This window comes from Oreochromis aureus, linkage group 16, assembly GCF_013358895.1.
Source record: "Oreochromis aureus strain Israel breed Guangdong linkage group 16, ZZ_aureus, whole genome shotgun sequence".
Lineage (NCBI taxonomy): Eukaryota > Metazoa > Chordata > Actinopteri > Cichliformes > Cichlidae > Oreochromis > Oreochromis aureus.
The window spans coordinates 12470501-12491024 of record NC_052957.1 but is presented as its reverse complement, the minus strand read 5'-3'; the positions used below and the strand labels follow the sequence as shown (position 1 = coordinate 12491024).

Sequence of the window (20524 nt, the reverse complement as noted above, 5' to 3'; positions counted from 1 at the left end):
GGGACGAGCACAAATTATTGACCTAAAAGGTGCAAATTGAACCTTTAAGCTTATTAAACCTCTACATATTTTTTTTTTTTTACATAGAGCGCATTCAAAACGGCAACGCTTTTCTATTAAGATTTCAACCAAACAAACACAAAAGATAATACAATATAAGGAAAAGAAACAGAACCATGACAAAAACAAATGTTTCTTTTAAACAATGGAAATCATTCTGTTCCGCATTTTTATATTAGTTTGCGATCTGATTTTTTGAACTGTTTTTAAAATTACATAATGAACAGAACAATCTTAATTCCTCATCACAGTTACTCACATTTACCTATACACCTTGTATTTGTTTTTAAATTATCCGGACCCTTGCTTTTTTAAAGATATTTTTTTATTCTTAGTTCACATGCTTTCGCTCTAATTTAAAACCTCCAAATACAGTTTAGAAGCAGATTTGTTTGTGCTTTGTACAATATCGGTGCAGTCGAGGCTCAATGAAAGAGTAGAATTTTAAGGCATGCAATTTAATGAATATTCTAATGGCTTGTTCATAATAACCTGATAATCTGTAATCTATTTATAATTGCTTTAGCTTTCTTCATCTATAGCATATAAACCGGATTAGTTAGTAGGTCTTGCATGCATTTTCCCATAGCTATATACAGCAGATCATATATAGAACCGTTTTAAATTAATATAATATATAATGATTTTTCATTTCATAATTTCATTATTATCACACCTCCAAAAATCTGACTTCATACACTTTAATGTTTTGTTTGTCGAATGATATGTAACAACAGCTATGTCGAGTCGACGCAAACAGTCCCCAAAGTAAGCACTGGGAAAATTAAATTGCGCTGTACCATTATTAAAAAAGGGGGAAGATAATGTTTTTCTTGCTTTTCAGCTCTATCTTATTTTTATATTTTTGTAAATCACATCCGGTAGAACATTTAAATAGTGCAGCCTTCACAAAAGTTGCCATAACTTGCATGACTGTCGATATAAAACAAACTTAGAAATCGTCCCATTACTACATTGTCTTTAATGGTCTCGTCTGTCCAGTTGTCGACAGCAGTAGGGCGGTACTAAGCGAGATTCTTTGAGAAAGAAGTCGATCCTTTTCTAGTTTTTTTTTTATTTTTTTAAAGTTATTTCTGAATCTGTTTACGACCTATCTTAAGTTATGGCTTCTTCGGATGTTGCACGGCAGCCGGTTAGTATTTTTATTTTAATTTTGTTTTTTTACTATGCGTTGTCGACAATTAACTTCTTTCTAGACAGTTGAGCAGGGAGTGTCCGAGGCTATCATTAAGTTAGCCCCTAGCCTGAAAACTTTCAGTTATTACAGTTATGGAAAACATTCAAGTTTAAACGGAGCAAAGTTCAAAACTCGACAGCATATTTATCATGTGCTATCAACACAAGTACTGAACCTTTGTTGAAAAAGATTCCCAGCTAAGCCTTTCGCTACGGTAAACGGGTGAGAGGGCGCTAGCTGGCTAACGCTACACTAGCAGTGCTACATTAGTTTCATAGAATCATTTACGTTTGCTCCGTGATAAGGTGTTGAAAATATGTGTGCAATTCGTGCCTGCCACAAGTATTTGTACGTTGCGGGAGCTTTGTAACACAAATATCATTGATTATTAGCCCTCACAAATCTGAATGAAAGTTGGCGTATTGACTTCGAGCAATGACAAGGATTCAGAAATAAAGCACAGCACCGCCCACAGAGTTATTAAAGGTTCTTAATCATAGTATATCTAAATCAGTGCTGACCACCTACACTCGGGATGTTTCATTAGTTCAGACTGGAGAAGGTCTGAGGAAGCGGACGACGGTGATATTTAAAGTTATCTCAGGCTTTTGGAAGTTAGGACAGTAAGATAAATCCACCTATTTAACGTCTTCTGACCGCTTTTGTGCCTCTTTGGCCCACACACAGGCTTTAAAAACCAGATTTATCTAATGAGGCAAAGAATAAAGACAAAAATACGTAAACATCTTGGCTGGACTAGACTACTCGGTGCAATATGTGATTCTGTTTGTGTATAAGTGCAATATTTTGTGAAATAAGAGAGGAAAAAAAGCATCATAATGTTACAACCCAGCTTTTTGGTTAAATTTATTCCACAGGATAAAGGAGTCCGGTCCTTGTCTCTTGCTGGCCATGTGGGCTTTGACAGCCTTCCGGACCAGCTTGTCAACAAGTCCATCTGCCAGGGCTTCTGCTTTAATATTCTCTGCATCGGTACTGTGTCACTCACACAACATTATGCAGAGTTTCTTTTTTGCCATTGATGATGAGCTAATTTTTTATTTTTTTTTTCATATTTAGGATAAAATTAAGACATTTTTTATTATTTGTCATGTCATTTAGGCAGGAGTAATGGACATTTTTGTTGAACAAATTGACAGGAATAACAGAACATAGACTCTCTCAGAAACTTTTATTGCCTTTATAAAATGTAGGTAGTTTGTCCGTCATTAAATAGTAATAGAAATGCATTGCTAAGTTTTATTTTGCATACAAACATTCAGTTAATGATCTCAGTTTGCAGCTCTTAGTCAGGCATGCCTGATGTTAAAGCTCCTGCACACTTAGCTAGAATTCATTGTGACCACAGTTTAATTGCTGGATAAATCTGACTTTTTGGCAGTTACAATAAAATTGTGCTGAAAAGTTTCTGTTTCAAGTTCAGTTACTAAAGATTGCATCATACTTCTCTTTTGTGCCCCTAGGTGAGACGGGTATAGGCAAGTCTACACTGATGGACACGCTATTTAATACCAACTTTGAGAACTTTGAGTCATCCCACTTTGAACCTCAGGTGAAGCTCCGGGCTCAAACGTATGACCTGCAGGAGAGTAACGTTAGACTACGTCTCACTGTGGTCAACACAGTTGGCTTTGGAGACCAGATGAATAAACAAGAGAGGTACGAGGAACAGCTGAGTAGGTTATTAATGTTGGAGGTTTGTGACTGCCGTGAAGTGATTTTACTGTCGTTGTGAACTTGCCAGTTACTGATGATCACTTTATGTATGTGTTTTAGCTACCAGCCTGTGGTGGACTACATTGACAGGCAATTTGAGAGTTATCTCCAGGAGGAGCTAAAAATCAAGCGTTCTCTTCACAACTACCATGACTCACGAGTCCATGCCTGCCTTTACTTCATTTCCCCCTCAGGCCATTCACTCAAATCCCTTGATCTGGTCACGATGAAGAAACTAGACAGCAAGGTAGGAGAAAGGACCACAGTGTTTTGTGCATGTCAGAGGGTATAATTAATGTGTTGGATTTCTCACTGTCAGTTTTAAAGTTGTTTTCTTTATTTTTGAAGTAGAAAAAGTAGCAAGTCAAGTTGTTTCATGCATTTTGTGTAATCGATGGCGAAACTTACCTGTTTCTGTGGTTGCAGTGCTACTAAGTAGCTTAGTTAATAGCAGGCTTAGGTTCTAAAAAAAATCTAGCCTAGCAACATTTCAGTCAGACAACTCACATTTGAAATGTATTACTGCAGCACAAGAATATAATTGGAGTTTAGCATCTAGATATGTTACACTTGTTCATTGGGGAATGATGATGTACTCTAAAGGTTAAACCCTAATTAGAAGGGCATGTTTGGTATTTGATCTGAGGAGAGTCAGGTGTGTTGATGTGTCTGTCACAGCATACCTTCAAACCTAGTTTGTGCTCACCATTGTTACTTTTGCAAACAGCAGCATTCGCCAAAACTGACGTCACAACTATTGGCATGTGCCATGCTGTGGTGTAGTTTGGGCTTGTCGTTTCCCTTTTCGATTGCTATAACCTGACACACAAATCTATGATCATGTTGGTTTTTAACTACCATTTAAGTAAATATCAGAACAGAAGCTCAGATTCCCGGAATATACAGAGGGTTTGAAGAGATTATACGTTTTGGAAGAAAAAAACCAAACCAACTTGCTTTTCATGTCTTCTTGTTTTGACTTTTTCTACTCTTATACCAGCACTAATGCCAAGATTTTTTTTAAATTCTGAATGGCAAAACCTGTCATTCAGGAGAAGTCTGAACTGAGCTGGTTTGCTCCAAGTGCCAGTATAAACAATGACGGGGCTGTGGTGACGTTACATTTGGTGTGCGTTGACCATAAACCTGGCTTAAGTTGTCTACCTGACCTGGACCACTCCCCTCGGTCCATAACAGGCCAGTGATTACCAGTGAGGAAAGGGGCAATAATACAGTAGACATTCTGTAAGGCAGTATTTCATTACAGTTAAAAGGGTAAGACAATGACAAGAATTGTGGTGTGGAGATGGGTAGTGAAAAATTAGAATATGATGTAGACTATATACTAAAAGCATTGTAATCTCCGCCTTCAGTTTGGAGCTAAAGATGACGAATTGAACATTATAAAAGATGGATGCTCGGAAAAATCAAGCCAATGCTGAAGTGCCATAAACGTTTTATGGCCGCCAGTGGATAATAACTGTGGTTCCAAAAAAGAATTTATAAAAGGTTATCTGAAAACCACCCTCAACTTCCTTTCTTTGTGACCTCAGTAAAACACCTTATTGTTATTTTTAGGTAATCCTGAATAATAAAAACAAAAGTTAAAAATCTGGTCAAGAGAATTATGGAGGATATGTTCAGTTTCAGATCCTCCTCTCTTGTTGCACCCAGTTTCAAAACAAGGAGGTGATGGCAAACGCTGTTCAGCTTAGAACAGGATTTCACAAACCACTGGCTGATGTCACCGTGGTTACATCCATCTTTTGTACTGTCTGTGGATGAAGATGAAGGCTGGCTTAACTTTGATAGCTTTGTCTTCAGTGAACTACAGGGATAACAGGAGATTTAGTGATGCCTTCATGATGCATTTGCAGGAGATAAATTTCAAACTTGGAAGCGATAACTGCAAAAGGTGCCTTCTTTTATAGCTTCTTTAGTAGGAATACGCTGTGAAAACATTTAACATGAAGACAGATTATATGTGGTTGTGTGTGGGAGAGATGGTGGGAGTTTCTGTATAAGTTACTGCTGTGGTTGTTTTTATGTCTGACTGCTGGGAGAGGTTCACTCCAACTAACTGAACCCCCTTCTATCCATTCCTCTTGAAATGGTTAGAGACTTTCCCATGCTCCCTGTGTGTAGCAACTTTGTGCTTTTTGTGTGTTTGTGTGGTTTCGCTGCTCTGGAGTGTCGGTAACCCTGGATTTGCGTGTGAAAGGGATAGAAGCAGCACTGGAATGCTGTAATCACCTCACGCACACACACTCAAGTTGTCCTTCTGTGTCAGTGTACAGAACCACACAGAAAGAGCCAATTGTCCAATCTGCAGCAGTGACAGACAGACAGTCACTCACTCAGACAGCTGTTGGATCAGATCTCTTAAGACTTCTCTGCTGGGATCAGTGTGTGTATTCTGTATGTGTGTATGGGTGTGTGTGGTCTGGCCCCAGAAGCTCGCCCAATGACAACAAGTCATTCCAGGTCCCGGTTTGGTTTGACAACGTGACAGACAGACAGGAATGCGGGATGACTTGGACAGCATAGTGAACTGCTGGGCCAGAAATGGCATTCAGAAAACATGGTTTTTGTAACACTTAGCAAAAAATAGTTTTAGGAGAAAGAATTTCTGATAAAGAGAGAGGGACAACAAATACAGTTCCCGTTCTTGTTGAGTGATACTGTTACCAGTCAGATGACGGGATGTTTTTAATGTGTCTACATGTACTTTCATGGTATGCTGGGCTGTGAAAATGACTTGTTTTAGCTCAATTAGTGGATGCCTGTGATATCAGGAGTTGCTCATTTTATTGAAGATAACTTTGTGAATTTAGTGTTTCGAATTTTATAGATTGTCTACATGCAACTTAAGGATAATGGTAGTTACTGTCATGGTATAGCAGCAACATTCAAAGTGATTTAGTTCTTATAGAGAATAAGAGTCTCTAAAATAATGCGATAGCTGTGATGAAAATAAATTTATTTGTATATATTTTATATTTTTCAGTATTTATCTGTATATAAATGTCCTTTAGCGTACTGAGAGGAAATGCAGTGGTTTTCATGTCTTTGTTCTCAGTGTCATTGAACCATATCAAGCTACTGATATCAGTGTGGCCTAGCATTCTTTAGTGGATTTATAATTTTGTGCATTTGAGGCATTGGATGTTAATGGAGATGAAGGTCTGACTATGAAAATGGAAGCTATGACTCCATCATAACAAAGACGTGGTGAAAATATGTGTGATGGTAAACTGGATTATCAGATTATCATTTTGTTTTTAATCATCATCATTATTATTATTATTATTATTATTATTATTATTATTATATTTCACAGATGGCATGAAAAGTTATTTTCTGTAGCTGGCATGTATTTCTAAAAAATACTGTCACTATGCTTATCATGAACATTTATCACATCTGTCTGTAGGTGAATATCATCCCAGTGATTGCCAAAGCCGACACCATCAGCAAGAGTGAACTGCACAAGTTTAAGATCAAGATCATGAGTGAGCTGGTCAGCAATGGTGTCCAGATATACCAGTTCCCACTGGATGATGAGACTGTGGCCAAAGTCAACACTACAATGAATGTAAGGAAACACACACGCTCACACAGACAGACTTTTCTCAGATACAGGTTTAGGTGAATGTTTTTAGTGGCAGAAATATTCTAAACATATAATTCAAATTGCAGACACACACCATGTGGGTTTTGTTTTGTCAAAGGAAACATTTCTGAGGGACCTGGTGTAAAAGGCATCTGTGATTTTAAGTGAGAATATTAATGTAGGCGTTTGATCTACAACAGCTTTAGTTAAGTATTGTGTACCAAGCTGTGTCTCTTGCTTCAGATGCATGAATCCATCTTGTATATGATTTTTTTTTTTTTCTTTTTTTTTTTTTTTTTCTTTTCTTCAAGGGTCATTTGCCATTTGCTGTAGTAGGCAGCACAGAGGAAGTTGCTGTTGGAAACAAGATGGTGAAAGCTCGCCAGTATCCATGGGGTGTAGTGCAAGGTAGGATGAATTACTCTGTTTATGGATTTCTTTAAAGCTTTGGCAGTTTACTGCAACATTTTCCTTTACTGTGGTTTTCACTGGCTACACTTTGTGTCATGCTTGAAACTAGTGCTGGGCAATATGGAAAAAATATTTATCATGAAATGAATGATTTTATATCACGATAACGATATACGTATATCACGATATACCACAATATTACCACAATGTTTCCAGTTATTCTCTGAAAAGTTTGACAAATTTCATTGCTTACTTTTCTCCAACTTTATTTTGAAGAGACATTTAACGGAACTGTCACAAATAAGAAACAAACAATGTATCAAATGAAAACCGCTGTGGCCTCATGTAGGGTATTCTTTTTCGTGGACCTTCTGTAGAAAGAGATTTGTTGTGTTTCCATCGGGCGCGGGAATAGTTTTATAGCATAGCTTGCAAATGGGCGTCTTCTGCTCTGTCTGTGCTGTTGAACCCGAAATACAACCAAATCACAGACGACCTCCCCTCTCCCAGCCACCTCCTCCAGCTCATCCGTAACAGTGCTTCTTCTTGGGCTGCCTGTGTAGCTGTCTCTGCCTGTTGCATGTCCGGGCATGAAACTGCAACCCGTCCGCTCAGCGATCCATCGTTTTGAGTTACCATAAAGCATCTCGCATAGGCGTTCCCATTTCCCATCCGCTGGAAATCCGGTGCACGTAAAGCAGCACACATGTCGCAAAACCACAAGACGGAGTTTCTTTCTCACCGAAAAATATAATTTTTTTACTTACTTTATTTTCTCTTGCATAAAGTTAGAGTATGTATAGTGACAAGACAACACTAATATAATTGCCACAGGCTATTTAATTATATATTTTATGTAATAATTTATAGAATTGGGTTAGAAACAATAGAAGACAAATGGCACGATAGACACTTTTCTATCGTCCACATGATATATATCGCCCAGCACTACTTGAAACTATTTTTTTTTTTTAACTTGAAGCTTAGAATGTATTTTATTATGAAGAATAACCCTTTGATTTCTTTGATGTGTGTGCATCAGTGGAAAATGAGAATCATTGCGACTTTGTTAAGCTGAGGGAGATGCTCATATGCGTAAATATGGAAGACCTGAGAGAGCAGACACACACTCGGCACTACGAGCTCTACAGACGCTGCAAGCTTGAAGAGCTTGGTTTCAAAGACACAGACTCAGAGTGCAAACCTGTCAGGTGTGACGTCACAAACCCATGCATACATCCACAAAATGAGAAAATGCACGGACATATGACTTACAGCCGAGTTATGTATGTTGCAGTTTGCAGCAGACGTATGAGGCAAAGCGTCAGGAGTTTCTGGTGGAGCTGCAGAAAAGGGAGGATGAAATGAGGCAAATGTTTGTGCAGAGGGTAAAGGAGAAGGAAGCGGAACTAAAGGACGCTGAAAGAGAGGTATACAGTGCATAAATGCAAACTGATGTCCTCACAACACACCTTAAGCAATGTGCTTTTTGTCCCGGGTTTCCTATTCTTACTAGACTAATAAAATCTCGCATCAGCTGAAGAGATTAAAGTAAAAATGTGTTTCCTATTGGAAAAATAAAGTCAGCTTTTCCATTTTTCCCCATTAAAGAAGTCATTTTTATATTCTGCTTTCAGTTTTATGCTCTATTATTAAAAAAACATGAAAAAATTCACTGATGTTTTGTTTTCACCCAATCAGTCTACCTTTCTACACTTTTACATTTAATTTGTTCGACGTGTGAAAGTAAGACTTGACTTTTATTATGTAATGAACATGTGTTGTCACGTCTCATTCTTTCAGCTCCAGGGTCGTTTTGAGCAGCTCAAGCGCCTCCATGCTGAAGAGAAAGCTGCTTTGGAGGAGAAGAAGCGGCTTCTTGATGAAGACCAAAGCTCCTTCGGCAAAAGAAAAGCTGCTGCCCAACTCCTGCAGGCCCAGAGCCTCACTGCCAATGGCAAGAAGGACAAAGACCGGAAGAAGTAAGAGAATTCTGCAAATACCAGTGCCTGTGCTTTTATGGAATACTGGGGGGCGAGTCATACTGGATATCAGAGTAATGTGTTCGGAATAAAAGGATCCCACATTGTTTGTTGGAAATGAAAATTATCAACATACAGAAGGCTGAATTCATCAAACCAAAGAAAAAATGATGGCTAAAATTACAGTTTTGATTTTTGTGAAGGCGATGCTCTCATGACTCCTCGAGTGATACCACTGACCAGCCAATCGTAGCATGCAGTCTGTAGATGTCATATTTTTAATACCTGCTCAGATTGCTTGGAACCCCAGCTGGTCAGGTACTATTTTAGTATCTGGTACCAGGTACTATGACCTAATGGAAAACCCTGAAAAGTCTGAGTAGGTAATAATGGAAAAAGAGCTATTGTTGCCTCCTAGTGCTCCTGTTGTTAATTTCATAAACACTTCTGCTCCTTAACTGGCCAGATCAATAGCCCAGAAGTTTACCTGGCGTGATGCTATACTTTGATTAAAAAGTGTTCCTTTATACATATATAATAATGTGAGTAAGCACCCCTGCACAAGTCATTAGTTACTTGTTCTCTAAGAGACGGTGCAGATGAAGACATACTCATTGAACTCAAGGGTATCAAATCTGATAACTAATGAGGATGTTTAAGATCTGTGCACATGTAAGATGTTGTATAAGTTATTGTCACTGATTAACTGCAAACGGGAAATTCTGTAAATTGCTCATATGTCTCTCTCTTGTTCTTTTTTTCAGTTCTGGTTTCATGTGAAGATTCTCAGTTGTGACCAGCAAAACCAGTGACGTTATACCCCACACCCTTTCCACACCCCTGTGGCCAGTTGTAACGCTAACAGTAAAACAAAAAACAAAAAAAAAACACATAAATCAGTTCAACAAAGTGCAAAATTTACTTTAAAATGAATCATATATTTAATTTTTTATCTTTCTAGCAGTGAAGTGGTTCCTGTGAGGTACAATTAACTTTCAGCTTTCCAACACCATATGTAATACTCCGTGACCATTTTTGAAGGTTTGTCTAGTGTTTCTGTCATTAACAGTTGTCAGAAGTGTGTCACAGAATATTACATTTCCCTCTTTCTTTCCAGTTTTTTATATTCTCTTTGTTTGGCACACCACCTTGATACTCTAAATCTTTAATCTGAACATACTAGCATTAACTAAGAAAAAAAAACCCAAAAAACACTGTTAGGAACCTCACACGTTCTCTTGCGGTTGTTCCAAAGGGAACAAATTGGTTCAGAGCGTTTCACTTCTCTGCCGAGGTTTACAGTTAAATGGTTTTCTGAGGAGGGTGAGACAGAGGCTTGGTTTGGGATTAGGTACATGTTACTGTGTATTTTTATACATATATATTTTGTTTTACTTGCTCTCTTATTTTCATTTTATTTTATTTTTTTTTTATATATTGACACAAACCGTTGACGCTTGCAGTCCTGTCTGTCTGAGAAGAGCTGACTCACGGGGAAAAAATGCATCACATCAAGTCGCTGTTTAAGGGAGAATTGTATTTCTCTGAAGACTGTATTCTACATATTTCTGTTCATCGCTTTTTTGGACTTTTTAACTGTGTGAAACCCTTTCTCAGCAATACTCCGGAGTAAACCGCAACACTGCTGCTGGTTTTAATGATTTAAAAAAAAAAAAATTAACTTACTGTATTTACACTAGTTAAAGGTAATAGTGCCTTATCTGTATTAAACCTAAAAACTATGCTATCCAGTTTGTGATCACATCCAGGGAAACACACCGATGCCTACTGGATAAATGCTTGCCTGAGACACATTTGTACTACACTTATATTTAAGGAATAAACAGTATTATATGGGAGCTTTTCTTCTTTCTAAATAAATCTTTGTATTTTTATGATGATGGATTGTGTTTGTCTACTTCATTATAGGGATGTTTTATAGACAACACATTTCCTCTCTCGTGAGCTGGATTGGTATAATTCCATTATAACCTGCCCATCTACTTTGATTTCTTATCATAGATCTTGATTTAAAAATAAATTTAAAAAAAATTAATGTGTGACAAACTGAAGGATTTCTTTTACTAATATCCTTGATTTCTCAGGTGCACAAGAACAAAGCCCCATCCACCCACCTGCCTGCTGTTTAAAATGTGTTTGTGAGGGGCAGCCAATTAGAAGAAAGTTGTCTTGTTTAACACATGGATGTGCTGATGGTGCTGGTGCTGCACTCAGGCCCAGTGCACTTACGGCACTTACTGTCAACTCATGCAAGGATAGAAGTATAGAATTTGTGAGCTTAATTGATTATTTTTCTGATGATTCTAGTTTTCTTTTCAGATTATCATTATTATTATTGTATTTTTTTATTTTTACACAATTGTCAAATAGAAACATAATATGCAAATGTGGTGGTTTACCTGGGATTTGTGAAGTTAAATAATTGAGAAGCTGCTGATTTGTGTTGGTGTACGAATCCAACAGTTTCTGTTCTGGTACAGCGTGAGGTTCAGACTGCGATGTAATGAATGAGGACTGATTTAACGATACCCACAGTCTGTTTGCACTTGCTTCAAAGATTTGACCGTGGAAATGTTATGTCCATGTGCAATGGCATCACTGCAGTCCTGCCAAGGAATTCCCCCAGGATATCTAATTGTGGAGATTATTACACCATTATATGTACTGTTGGTCTGACATCATACACTGTATTTGGTGGAAATCATTTCTTTAGCGAGGCCTGTTTTGCCTCACTAAAGTTTTGTTGTTGGTTGCTGACACTACATCTAATCACTGAAATAACACTTTTAAGGCATTTGAGTGTTTTATGTTTAAATGCCTCCATCTGTGTGGTTCAGTTAGAAGAAATGTTAGAAGATGTCTACATTTCATTTTCCTTTTCTCAGAAGATAGGTGGATGAGAGCAGAGCTCTCCCTTTGCTTTAGAGTAAGATTTAGTAGGTAACAGCAGCTTAACATCTCCCCTACCCACCACTTGCTATATCTGAACACACACACACACACACACAAAGGGAGTGCCCTATATTGCCTGATAAAGGACTTGTTCCCTGCAGTGTCTTACCCTCCAGCACTCTTTCCCTTAGTGCAACTCTGGAGCTGGCACACAGACAGGTGGAAAGACAGCTCTGGCGTAAAGCAGAGGAATGCTGATCGATTCCTTGCAGGAGCCTGCAGCACCTCACTGGTATAATAAGCTGAGAAGAGGACACCTAGAGGAGAACCATTTCACCCAGGAAAACTGGAGAATGGGCGTGTGTGTGTGTGTACATACAGACACCTTCAGCTGCTCTCTAGGAGATTCAGCTCCCAGGTGGGAAGTGATTTCACCCAGTTTTCCTGGCAGAACACAATCTGTGCACTGCAGAAATCTGAAAAATCAAAGAAAAAAAAGTGCAGCATGCTCTCTCTGCTTTAAACGCAGCAGTTTAAGTGTTAGGGTTGAGTTTTTTATGAGTGGGTTTACAGCTAAGATAGCTGTCATACACCTGCACTCGCACATGCAGACATTCCCGTACACACACCCCTGTCACCTTTTGCTAGTCACTCTAAATGCAAATGGGGGTGATCGCTGGAGACAGGCTCGACTTGTGGAAAGATAGGGTTGTCATTTAAGGGGAGTGCCGCTGATGCTCTGAAATTTACCAATTACACACCTCATCCACACCAGCATTGGCTTTTAGAGGCCAAGAGGAAGAAGATATGAAAGGAGGAAGATAGAGATTCAAGAATGAGTCAAAGAGACAATGGGGGGAAGGATAAAAGAGGAATAATGTCTTCCTTTATTCCTAAACACCCTTCACTAATAATACACCAACAACCATACCTGGAGTGTTGCTCCCACAGCTTATCACAAGATAATTATAATTATAGCAAGATACAATATGACTCTGCAGGATGGATTCTCTAATGGCCAGCTGTGAAATCTTAATGGGCTATACAGGTAATGTCCTTGTTTTTGTACCAGGAGCACATAAATGTGAATTGATTCTGCCACTTCCTCTTTCATGACAATCATAAAGCTGCAGGCAACATGTAGGGAAAAACACACTGAACAGCTGTTTTAAAACAAAGGCATTTATTGCGAAAAATGCACTTGACATGAAAAAACAATCAAATCAACCACGGGTCATCAGTACAAGACGATGTATAATGATCACATGGTAGAGAGCGCTGGGCGTGGCCAGCACAGAGCATGACTTCAATGGCACAAAAGGCCTATAAATATTCTGCACAATATAGAATAATATATATACTTTTTTTCCTCCCTCTGTTTCTCTTACTGCTCTGCTGGACTCTTTCCTGTGGAGGCATGAGTACCCATGCTCCACCAAACTTTTTTTTTTAATTTATTTTTTTTAATAAAGTTTCTTTTTTATGTAAAGAGCTACATACAGATGCCTCCTCCCAACCTCTCTCATCACACACACAAACACCCAAGTATCCATAGGAACAAATATGGCCAACATCTAAGTCAAGATGGCAGGGTGACACAGCTCAGGCTTCCTGGAAGGACAAGCCAAAATTAGCTGAGCATTTAATATTTCAAATTCATAATCTGAAACAAGCTCAATCGAAACAGGAGCATCATACAAAATCCAACGATGTGTTCGCGTCCAGTGGGAGCTACCGCTGCTGTTCAAAACCTGTTCACATTTTCCACAACCAGGAAGCTGAGGCAAACGACGAGCTTACATCACGTAATCAAAACACATGAAGACAGTTTGCAAAAACCAGCGGTTCAAGTTATTTTGCGTAAAGTGACCACCGTGCAGTGGTTTTATTCCTGACTTTTTGACTCTTGTAAACGCTTTCTCCTCACATCAACCCCCCCAAGAACATAAACAAACAAACAAGAACAAACCGGGCAAACAAGGACCTGTGCTTAAGTTTGACTTTATAGAAATTAAAGTCCTCAGTTTAGCGGGCATCCAAACAGATCCAAACTTTGCTCAGTGTTTCTTCAGAAACTGTTCTGGGATCTGCTGGTTTTCCGTCTTTGTGTGGACTGAAAAGCAACCAGCAGACTTATCACACTGATACAAACACAACAAAGAGGGAAAGAGGGCACTGATCTACCTAGAAGGAAAAGTAAGAGCGTATACTTGTGTTTGCTTGTGTATTGACATTTGTAGGCACTGGGGTTTGACTGACAGGTTTTGAAGGCCAATGTAGATATGTTCAGATTGAAGTTTCCCATCACAATATCAAAAAATTTGGCATTTACTTTCCCTTTAGTTTTTTTCAAGGTAAATAAACTGGCACTTTTAATCGACTGAACCCAAACGCCCCACTGAAACACATACAAAGATCATAGTCTGGTACACTTGTATAAAATAACATCACATAGACAAAATCGACCAGTTAAACATTAAACGTGTTAAGAATAGAAGCGAGTTTCTTCATATAAGTAATGTTAACGGAAAACAGCCTAGCCCTGGTCTGTATGTGTGGGAAAAAACTTTAATTTAGAGTCCAGTATATTTATTTTGCTTGTATTTCAAAATTATATGCCTAATGTTCAGAAAGCACAAGTATCTCACAGCATCGAAAGTATCTGGGAGGGAAAAAATGGTTTCTAGTGAATTCTGCGTTGTAGTCTGATTTAGCATCTGTTTATCTTATGTGCTTTTTTCTTCAAGTATCCACTGATTTCGCTGGAAGGTCTCAGATTTGATCATTCGGTCTGATAATTTGTGGAAAACACGTGAGAGTAGCTTCCAAACATTTTGTCCTCTAGAGTTTGTAGAGTTTCTTCTCTGAGGAAGAAAAAAAAAGACCAAAATGCGACAAGTTTTGTGCCATTTATCTTGTTGATGTTCTTTAAATTAGCTAAAATTGTATGCATGTTCAAAAAAGTGCTCTGTAAATAAAGATTCTCAGAGCAGTGTAGATACCTTTTTGTATCTACACTGCTCATTTGATCAACAAAATATAGCGCAATGTCAGTTCAACTTCAGGGACATCAATCTGTGCAGGTAGGAAGCATGAGGAATCATTGTGGTGCACATGAAAGTGACAGCAAGACAACCCACCGCAAAGGGAATTACAGGAATTATTAAAGGATTTAAAGGTGGTGGCCACAGACCATTCCTCTCTCCTCATTCCTCCTTACTCATTTTTCAGAAGTTTTATTCTGTCAAGTGTCCTTCTCGCTACTGACAGCCTGAATGATAGTAGCAGGTTACACTACAAAGGAAAGTGGCTCTCTTCTGACTAAATCACCGTGGTAACTTATGCTGATCTCATAAAGTGATCAGGGTCAGGTTATGTTCAGAGTTTTGGTTTAAAATTGACCACTTTTTCACTGATTCTTTTATTTACAGCATGTTTTAAGTGGAATGTAAATGGTCTGCTGGGTGAATATGTATTACGTGCGCAAGCTGTTAACATCATGAATGAATCAGAGCTTTAAAGGTTCAACGGTGCAAACTGGGCATTGGCATGATACATTTATTCATTTGGTGATGCAGAAAATCTATAAATGTTGTTATACTTCACACTAATCTGCTCTTAACTCTCTTTTAGACTGCTGGAACTGCAGCTAAAGAACGCAGAACACACACTAATCAATAAAATTACTTTTACTTTGTTCTGCTGACAAACTAAAGCAATTTCCATCCAGATGAGCGGACTCAACGATATGGCATTTCTGTACCTGACCATCCATCATGACACTTTGGCCCAATTTAGCAAGGATGGCTTAAAACTGATACGTAACGTTTGATGTTTAATTGTATCTATTTGAAAGTTTCAGAGCTCTGTAATTGTTTGGGTTTTATCGAATAAGCTAAAGCAAAGAAAGCCTGGCTTTGTTGAACTTTGTGGTATATCCCTCTGCTGTGTCTCCCAGCACAATCTCAAAAGTGTGGAGGAGATGGATCATCTGATGAGGAGACCTGGACATCACTGATTGGCATCAGCAGACTACACCAGAATCGGCAGGTCTGCTCTTGGTGGCATCATAAAAGTTTGCTACGGCATCTTCATGCTCTTTCACGTCTTTCACATGTGCTCAGTGTGAACCTGAACCAAAGCAGGTGAAACTGATTCATAAAGGTTTGTGCTTCCTAACTGTACAGCATGACATCCCTGACATTTTACTTACTTTAGTCTGTACTGTGATGATCAAATTTTCCCTTAATGAATGAATTTTTTTGTGAGCAGTGTATTTTTCTTCCTGCATAACATGGATGTAGGAAGAAGACTCAACAGTGCTTAAGCCATAAAGGCTCTGTGCTTAGGATCAGGTTAGAGCCAATTAGAAATCTAAGAGTTCAGCCAATGAATAACCCTCGCCTGTGTGTTTAACTCTGCCTCATTTAAAAAAAAATAGGTGAGGAAGTGCCTCGTGCCCTGTACCTGTGCTCTTTGACCGCCTCTTTCTCTCTGACGTACCGCCGCACACACAGCGAGTGAGTCAGGCTCTGAGTGTTGCTGTGCTTTTGTCTCCACAAGCAGGAAAACAGGTAGGTGGTTGTGGCAGAATGTAAACCAGGCAAGCCTGCATCTAAACTCTGGATACGAAAGAATCACAGAAGCAGACAGACTACACTTTCACTAAAGCGGAACAAAATTATTTGACACGATCTGAGTAACAAAGTCAATTCTGGCAGTTGCATGATGAAAGTTTGTCCTCTGAGTCAGGCGTTTCCCCTCTCAGCTATTCTTTCACGAGCATCGAGTCTGTGCAGTTTTGGTTTGGCAACGTTGTCTCAGGATAGATAAAAAACTGTCGAGGAAAAAGCTGAGGAAGAGGAAATACTCTTCGCAATCTTTGTACTTATTTGATGAGAACTGTCAATACTGGAAACTTTGTGGGGTTTTTTTTACATTTCAAGCTGACATCCGAAAAAAATGTTTTAGTCATTTCGCCCCACCAAAGAAATTTGTGCTTTCTTAAAGAAAAATCATATTTGCGCTTAAAACAAGTATGTCACAAGCAGCAGTGGAAATCCCCTTTGTCAAGTAAATACTGTACATTAGTAAAATACTGTAAATGTAGATATTCTGGAAGGTTGTATCAAATATTACCAAGTGCATTTCTTTTGTTTCTAAACTCATACAGAAGTTCAAAAACAGCATTATAAATACAAATGAATTCTTTAAAGGAGTTTTGGTGTGACTTTGTGTTCCTTTTTACATTCAACAATTCAGCTTAATCCAACTGATGGGGTCTGTTTAAATCAAATGTAATTAAAAAAAACTTGAATAAAAATAAGCGGTTCACCATTATTTTATGATATTTAAATAGAAAAATTAATGACCTAATTTAGACTTTTTGTGACACTGGCTTTTAAATTACAAATCCCGTGACAGACACAGCATGGCAACACAAAATATCTATTTCAACATTTTTAAAAAATGTAATAATGCTACATGCATCGTTAACAAATAATATATCGGGTTGAAAAGAAACATACTCGTCGTAGATTCGACACAGAGATGTGCTTACAATGATTCTGGAGTGTAGGCTTATGTGCTTCCTCGTCACCTGGCTGTATGTTCTCACTTCTCAGACAAAGAAAGCACCCGAATTCAAGTTCTGAGGTCTTAGAGGAAAAGCAGAGCTAATGCTTTTTTGAGCTAGTGTTTGCTGGTGGATGATGCCGAGGAGGAGAATTGGGAGGCAGGGTTCGTCTTTCTGTGCTCTTTCAGTCTGCGTGCCTTCAGTAGTCAACATCACGGGTCTGGAAACCGAGTCTGATGGAGCCTCTCTGACCCAACACTGGGCGGATAATGGGAAAAGCTGCCCTGCTTCCTGTGTGGCTGAGCTGGTCGAGGCAGGAACGAGCTTTCCTGTACATTATCAGTGTGTATACGTGTGTTTGTGTGTGTAGATAAGTTGGACTGATATGGATTACTATAGCCAACACCAATAATTAGTAATAAATAATATAATTTCTTTAGGGATTAATAAAGTATTCTCATTCTGAATTATATTTTCCAATAGAATCAACAACATTTTAATTCCAAACAGATTACTTTGGCAAATATAAATAACTAAAAGTCTCCTTTGTTTTCAAGGTTAGCCGCCTCTTAAGGCCAGTGTTGAGCTTTAATCCAATAAAACAAAGATAAATCTGGGGAACCTAATATCAGCCCAACCTTGGATTTTGTGTGTGTGTTCATGTGTTTTATGACTCAGTAACAGGAACAATGTGTGCATTCATTCGTCCGCTTTTTGCAGTTCAGAAGCTCTCGACAAAGCTGCCTGGAAACAGGCCGGTCTGACCCGTCCTCTGCAGAGTGCCTTTGTACCAGCCGTCGTCCCTCTTCTTATGGACGAACACCACGTCTCCCTCCCGCAGCTCGATCTCTGCCTCGCTCTGGGGTGGGTACGGAACCACCACACGATACCTGCCTCACAGAGACACAGAGTAGCAAAGTCAAGATCGTATGCTGGGACGATCCTCCTGACTAAATTGTATCACCCAAATGTTCAAAATCTCTGAGGAATGTTTCCAGCACCTTGTTGGATCTATGCAAAAAACATAAATTCTGAAGGCAAAAGGGGGCCAACCAGATACTAGCAAGGTGTATCTAATAAACTGTCAGTGAGTATAAATGCTACAATTTAGATGACTAGTTAGTCACTTCTGTGGAATATCATACTTAAATTTTTATATTTTGACAATGCCATCAGCCTCTAATATAATCTGCAGTTTCACACACAGGTGCAAAATAGCAGCTCTTCTGAGTGACTGAGGAGTCGCTTCTTGTTACAAGAAAAAAAATCAAAAATTTTACCTATAAATTAAACCGTTTCTTTTACCACTTGAGAACCAGAGATTAATTCCACAGGCCCGTTAAATCTTCCACAGTGAATGATGTTTTTGCAAGTGCGTGATAAGTTGTTGTGATAACCATAGTGCTGATGTTTTGGTGTAACGCTGTCAAACACAGGGGACGAGATTTGTTTTCCTTCTCTGCTTTTTTCCTCACACAAACAGAATAAGCATCATTCTGTGATAACCAGCGTTCCCATTACACCAGCATCCTGCTGACGGTGATAATTTTATGCTAAATGCACTATTCCCCTTCAACGTCCAGCTGAGGAGTCTTTAAGTGCCTTCCAGCATTTACAGGTTTTTTCTAAGGAGGCACAAAGTGTGTGTGTGTGTTAGTGTGTGTGCATGGGAAAGAAAAAGAATGAATGTTTCGTGAGTAGGATGGCTTACAGGGAGCTTTCTATGTGTACACAGGCTTTATTCATTTGGTAGTGCTCAGATTGTTTTTGATTGGCTCTCTTATACACCTCTTGCCTGCCAGTCAAATCAATGCATATTACTGTAAGCAATCTGAGTCTGCCATGCCTGAAAACAGTCGACCACGCCAGGCAAGTGGCCATGCGGTCAGACGAGAGCGCCTTTCAGTGATGGAAATTCAACACTTTCCTATTGAAATCAACATTGCTATAGAGAGTAGAGCTTGTTTATTTATGCTTTGAGCACTGAAACACTTGATGTCAAACCTAAGGAAACATTTACAGTCTGTAGAGGACTTTACAGTTTTATTGCTTAAACCCTTTGTTAGTAATCAAAGGTTTAGTTACATTACTTTAGTGTTGCATTTCTAAGAAGGTAACCAGTGTTTTGTAACCTCTTCTATTTCACAGGTAACACTCCTTACACTGTGTTTCACCATAGTATTAAGAGATGTTCTTATTCAACACTTAAGCTCGGGTACTTAAGCTCACATATTGCAGTCAGTGTAGAACAACTAACATAGATGGCAGCATATATGACAAAAATCTACCACCTCAAGAGAAACCCAGTATTACTTTTCTCTTTGTGGGATCGCAGCACCAACTGGTCATGAAGGCACTTCTGGAGAGGCTCCTGCCTTTGTTTTTATCCATTGTCTGCTTATGGTTTATTATTCCAGACTCTCACAAGATTTGATGCCAAAATTGCTTAAACTTGTCAGAAAATATTTGCTGTTATTTCCAACTGGTCAGAGCGTTGGTTTACTCACAGTATTTACGATATTGTCAGTGTTCTGCGCTCGCACATATCCAAATATTACCTTGTCTAACTTTTTAATCACTCTGGAGAGAAACAATATAACGGATTTGTTTGAGGAATATTGCATCGCCTGCAGCCTTGTTCTGCACAGTGACAATAAACTTGTGCTTGAGCCAAGTTCATAAAAGCATCACCTCGGCCTGCAAGCGTGTTTGTTTATCTGTGTTTATCAAGCGGCAACCTCCAGGGCTGGAAAATAAAGCCAACATGGAAGTGCCAAACACTCCTTGAAGGCTGGCATTAAAACCAAATAATCCACATGTTAAAATGCCCGGATACACAGCAGAATTTAACATATTCAAAGTCTGGTGCAAAAAAAAAAAAGGTTTTTGTCTTTAGAGCCAATATTCCTTTTCATGAAAACTGCAGAGGTGGTGAATTTTGGGCATGTGGCTGCTTTAAGTGACAGGCGCTCAAAGAGTTTGAGCATCTGCCTGTTACTTGATCCCTCTCTCAATCAAGTTGGTGGTATTGGTGT

The 20524-nt window shown here is 38.8% G+C and overlaps 2 protein-coding genes across 3 annotated transcripts in view; one reads left to right on the top strand and one right to left on the bottom strand.

Annotated features, from left to right (window-relative positions):
- The first annotated feature begins 1055 nt into the window (after nt 1–1055).
- sept10 (septin 10) lies at nt 1056–10902 on the top strand. The gene is made up of 10 exons (XM_031729223.2): nt 1056–1213; nt 2137–2251; nt 2743–2938; nt 3056–3242; nt 6429–6590; nt 6920–7016; nt 8062–8230; nt 8317–8449; nt 8823–9001; nt 9766–10902. Exons 1-10 carry the CDS (start codon nt 1184–1186, stop codon nt 9779–9781), a joined length of 1284 nt encoding a protein of 427 aa, XP_031585083.1. The 5' UTR covers nt 1056–1183; the 3' UTR covers nt 9782–10902.
- Nucleotides 10903–13080: 2178 nt separating this feature from the next.
- LOC116311981 (E3 ubiquitin-protein ligase SH3RF3) overlaps nt 13081–20524 on the bottom strand; it is a 113345-nt gene continuing 105901 nt past the window's right edge. Inside the window, exon 10 of one of the 2 annotated variants that reach the window (XM_039599973.1) lies at nt 13081–18383. In XM_039599973.1, coding sequence (XP_039455907.1) covers nt 18299–18383 — 85 coding nt within the window. In that variant the 3' untranslated portion in view covers nt 13081–18298. The remainder of the gene's footprint in view (nt 18384–20524) is intronic. The other variant, XM_031729226.2, reaches the window with a different exon arrangement.

Excerpts from the sequence above, each read along its gene's own strand:
- sept10 (XM_031729223.2), top strand. The coding sequence starts at position 1,184 with ATGGCTTCTTCGGATGTTGCACGGCAGCCG. Across the intron at positions 2,252-2,742 it reads CTTTAATATTCTCTGCATCG|GTGAGACGGGTATAGGCAAG; the intron begins GTACTGTGTCAC and ends TTGTGCCCCTAG. Across the intron at positions 3,243-6,428 it reads TGAAGAAACTAGACAGCAAG|GTGAATATCATCCCAGTGAT; the intron begins GTAGGAGAAAGG and ends ATCTGTCTGTAG.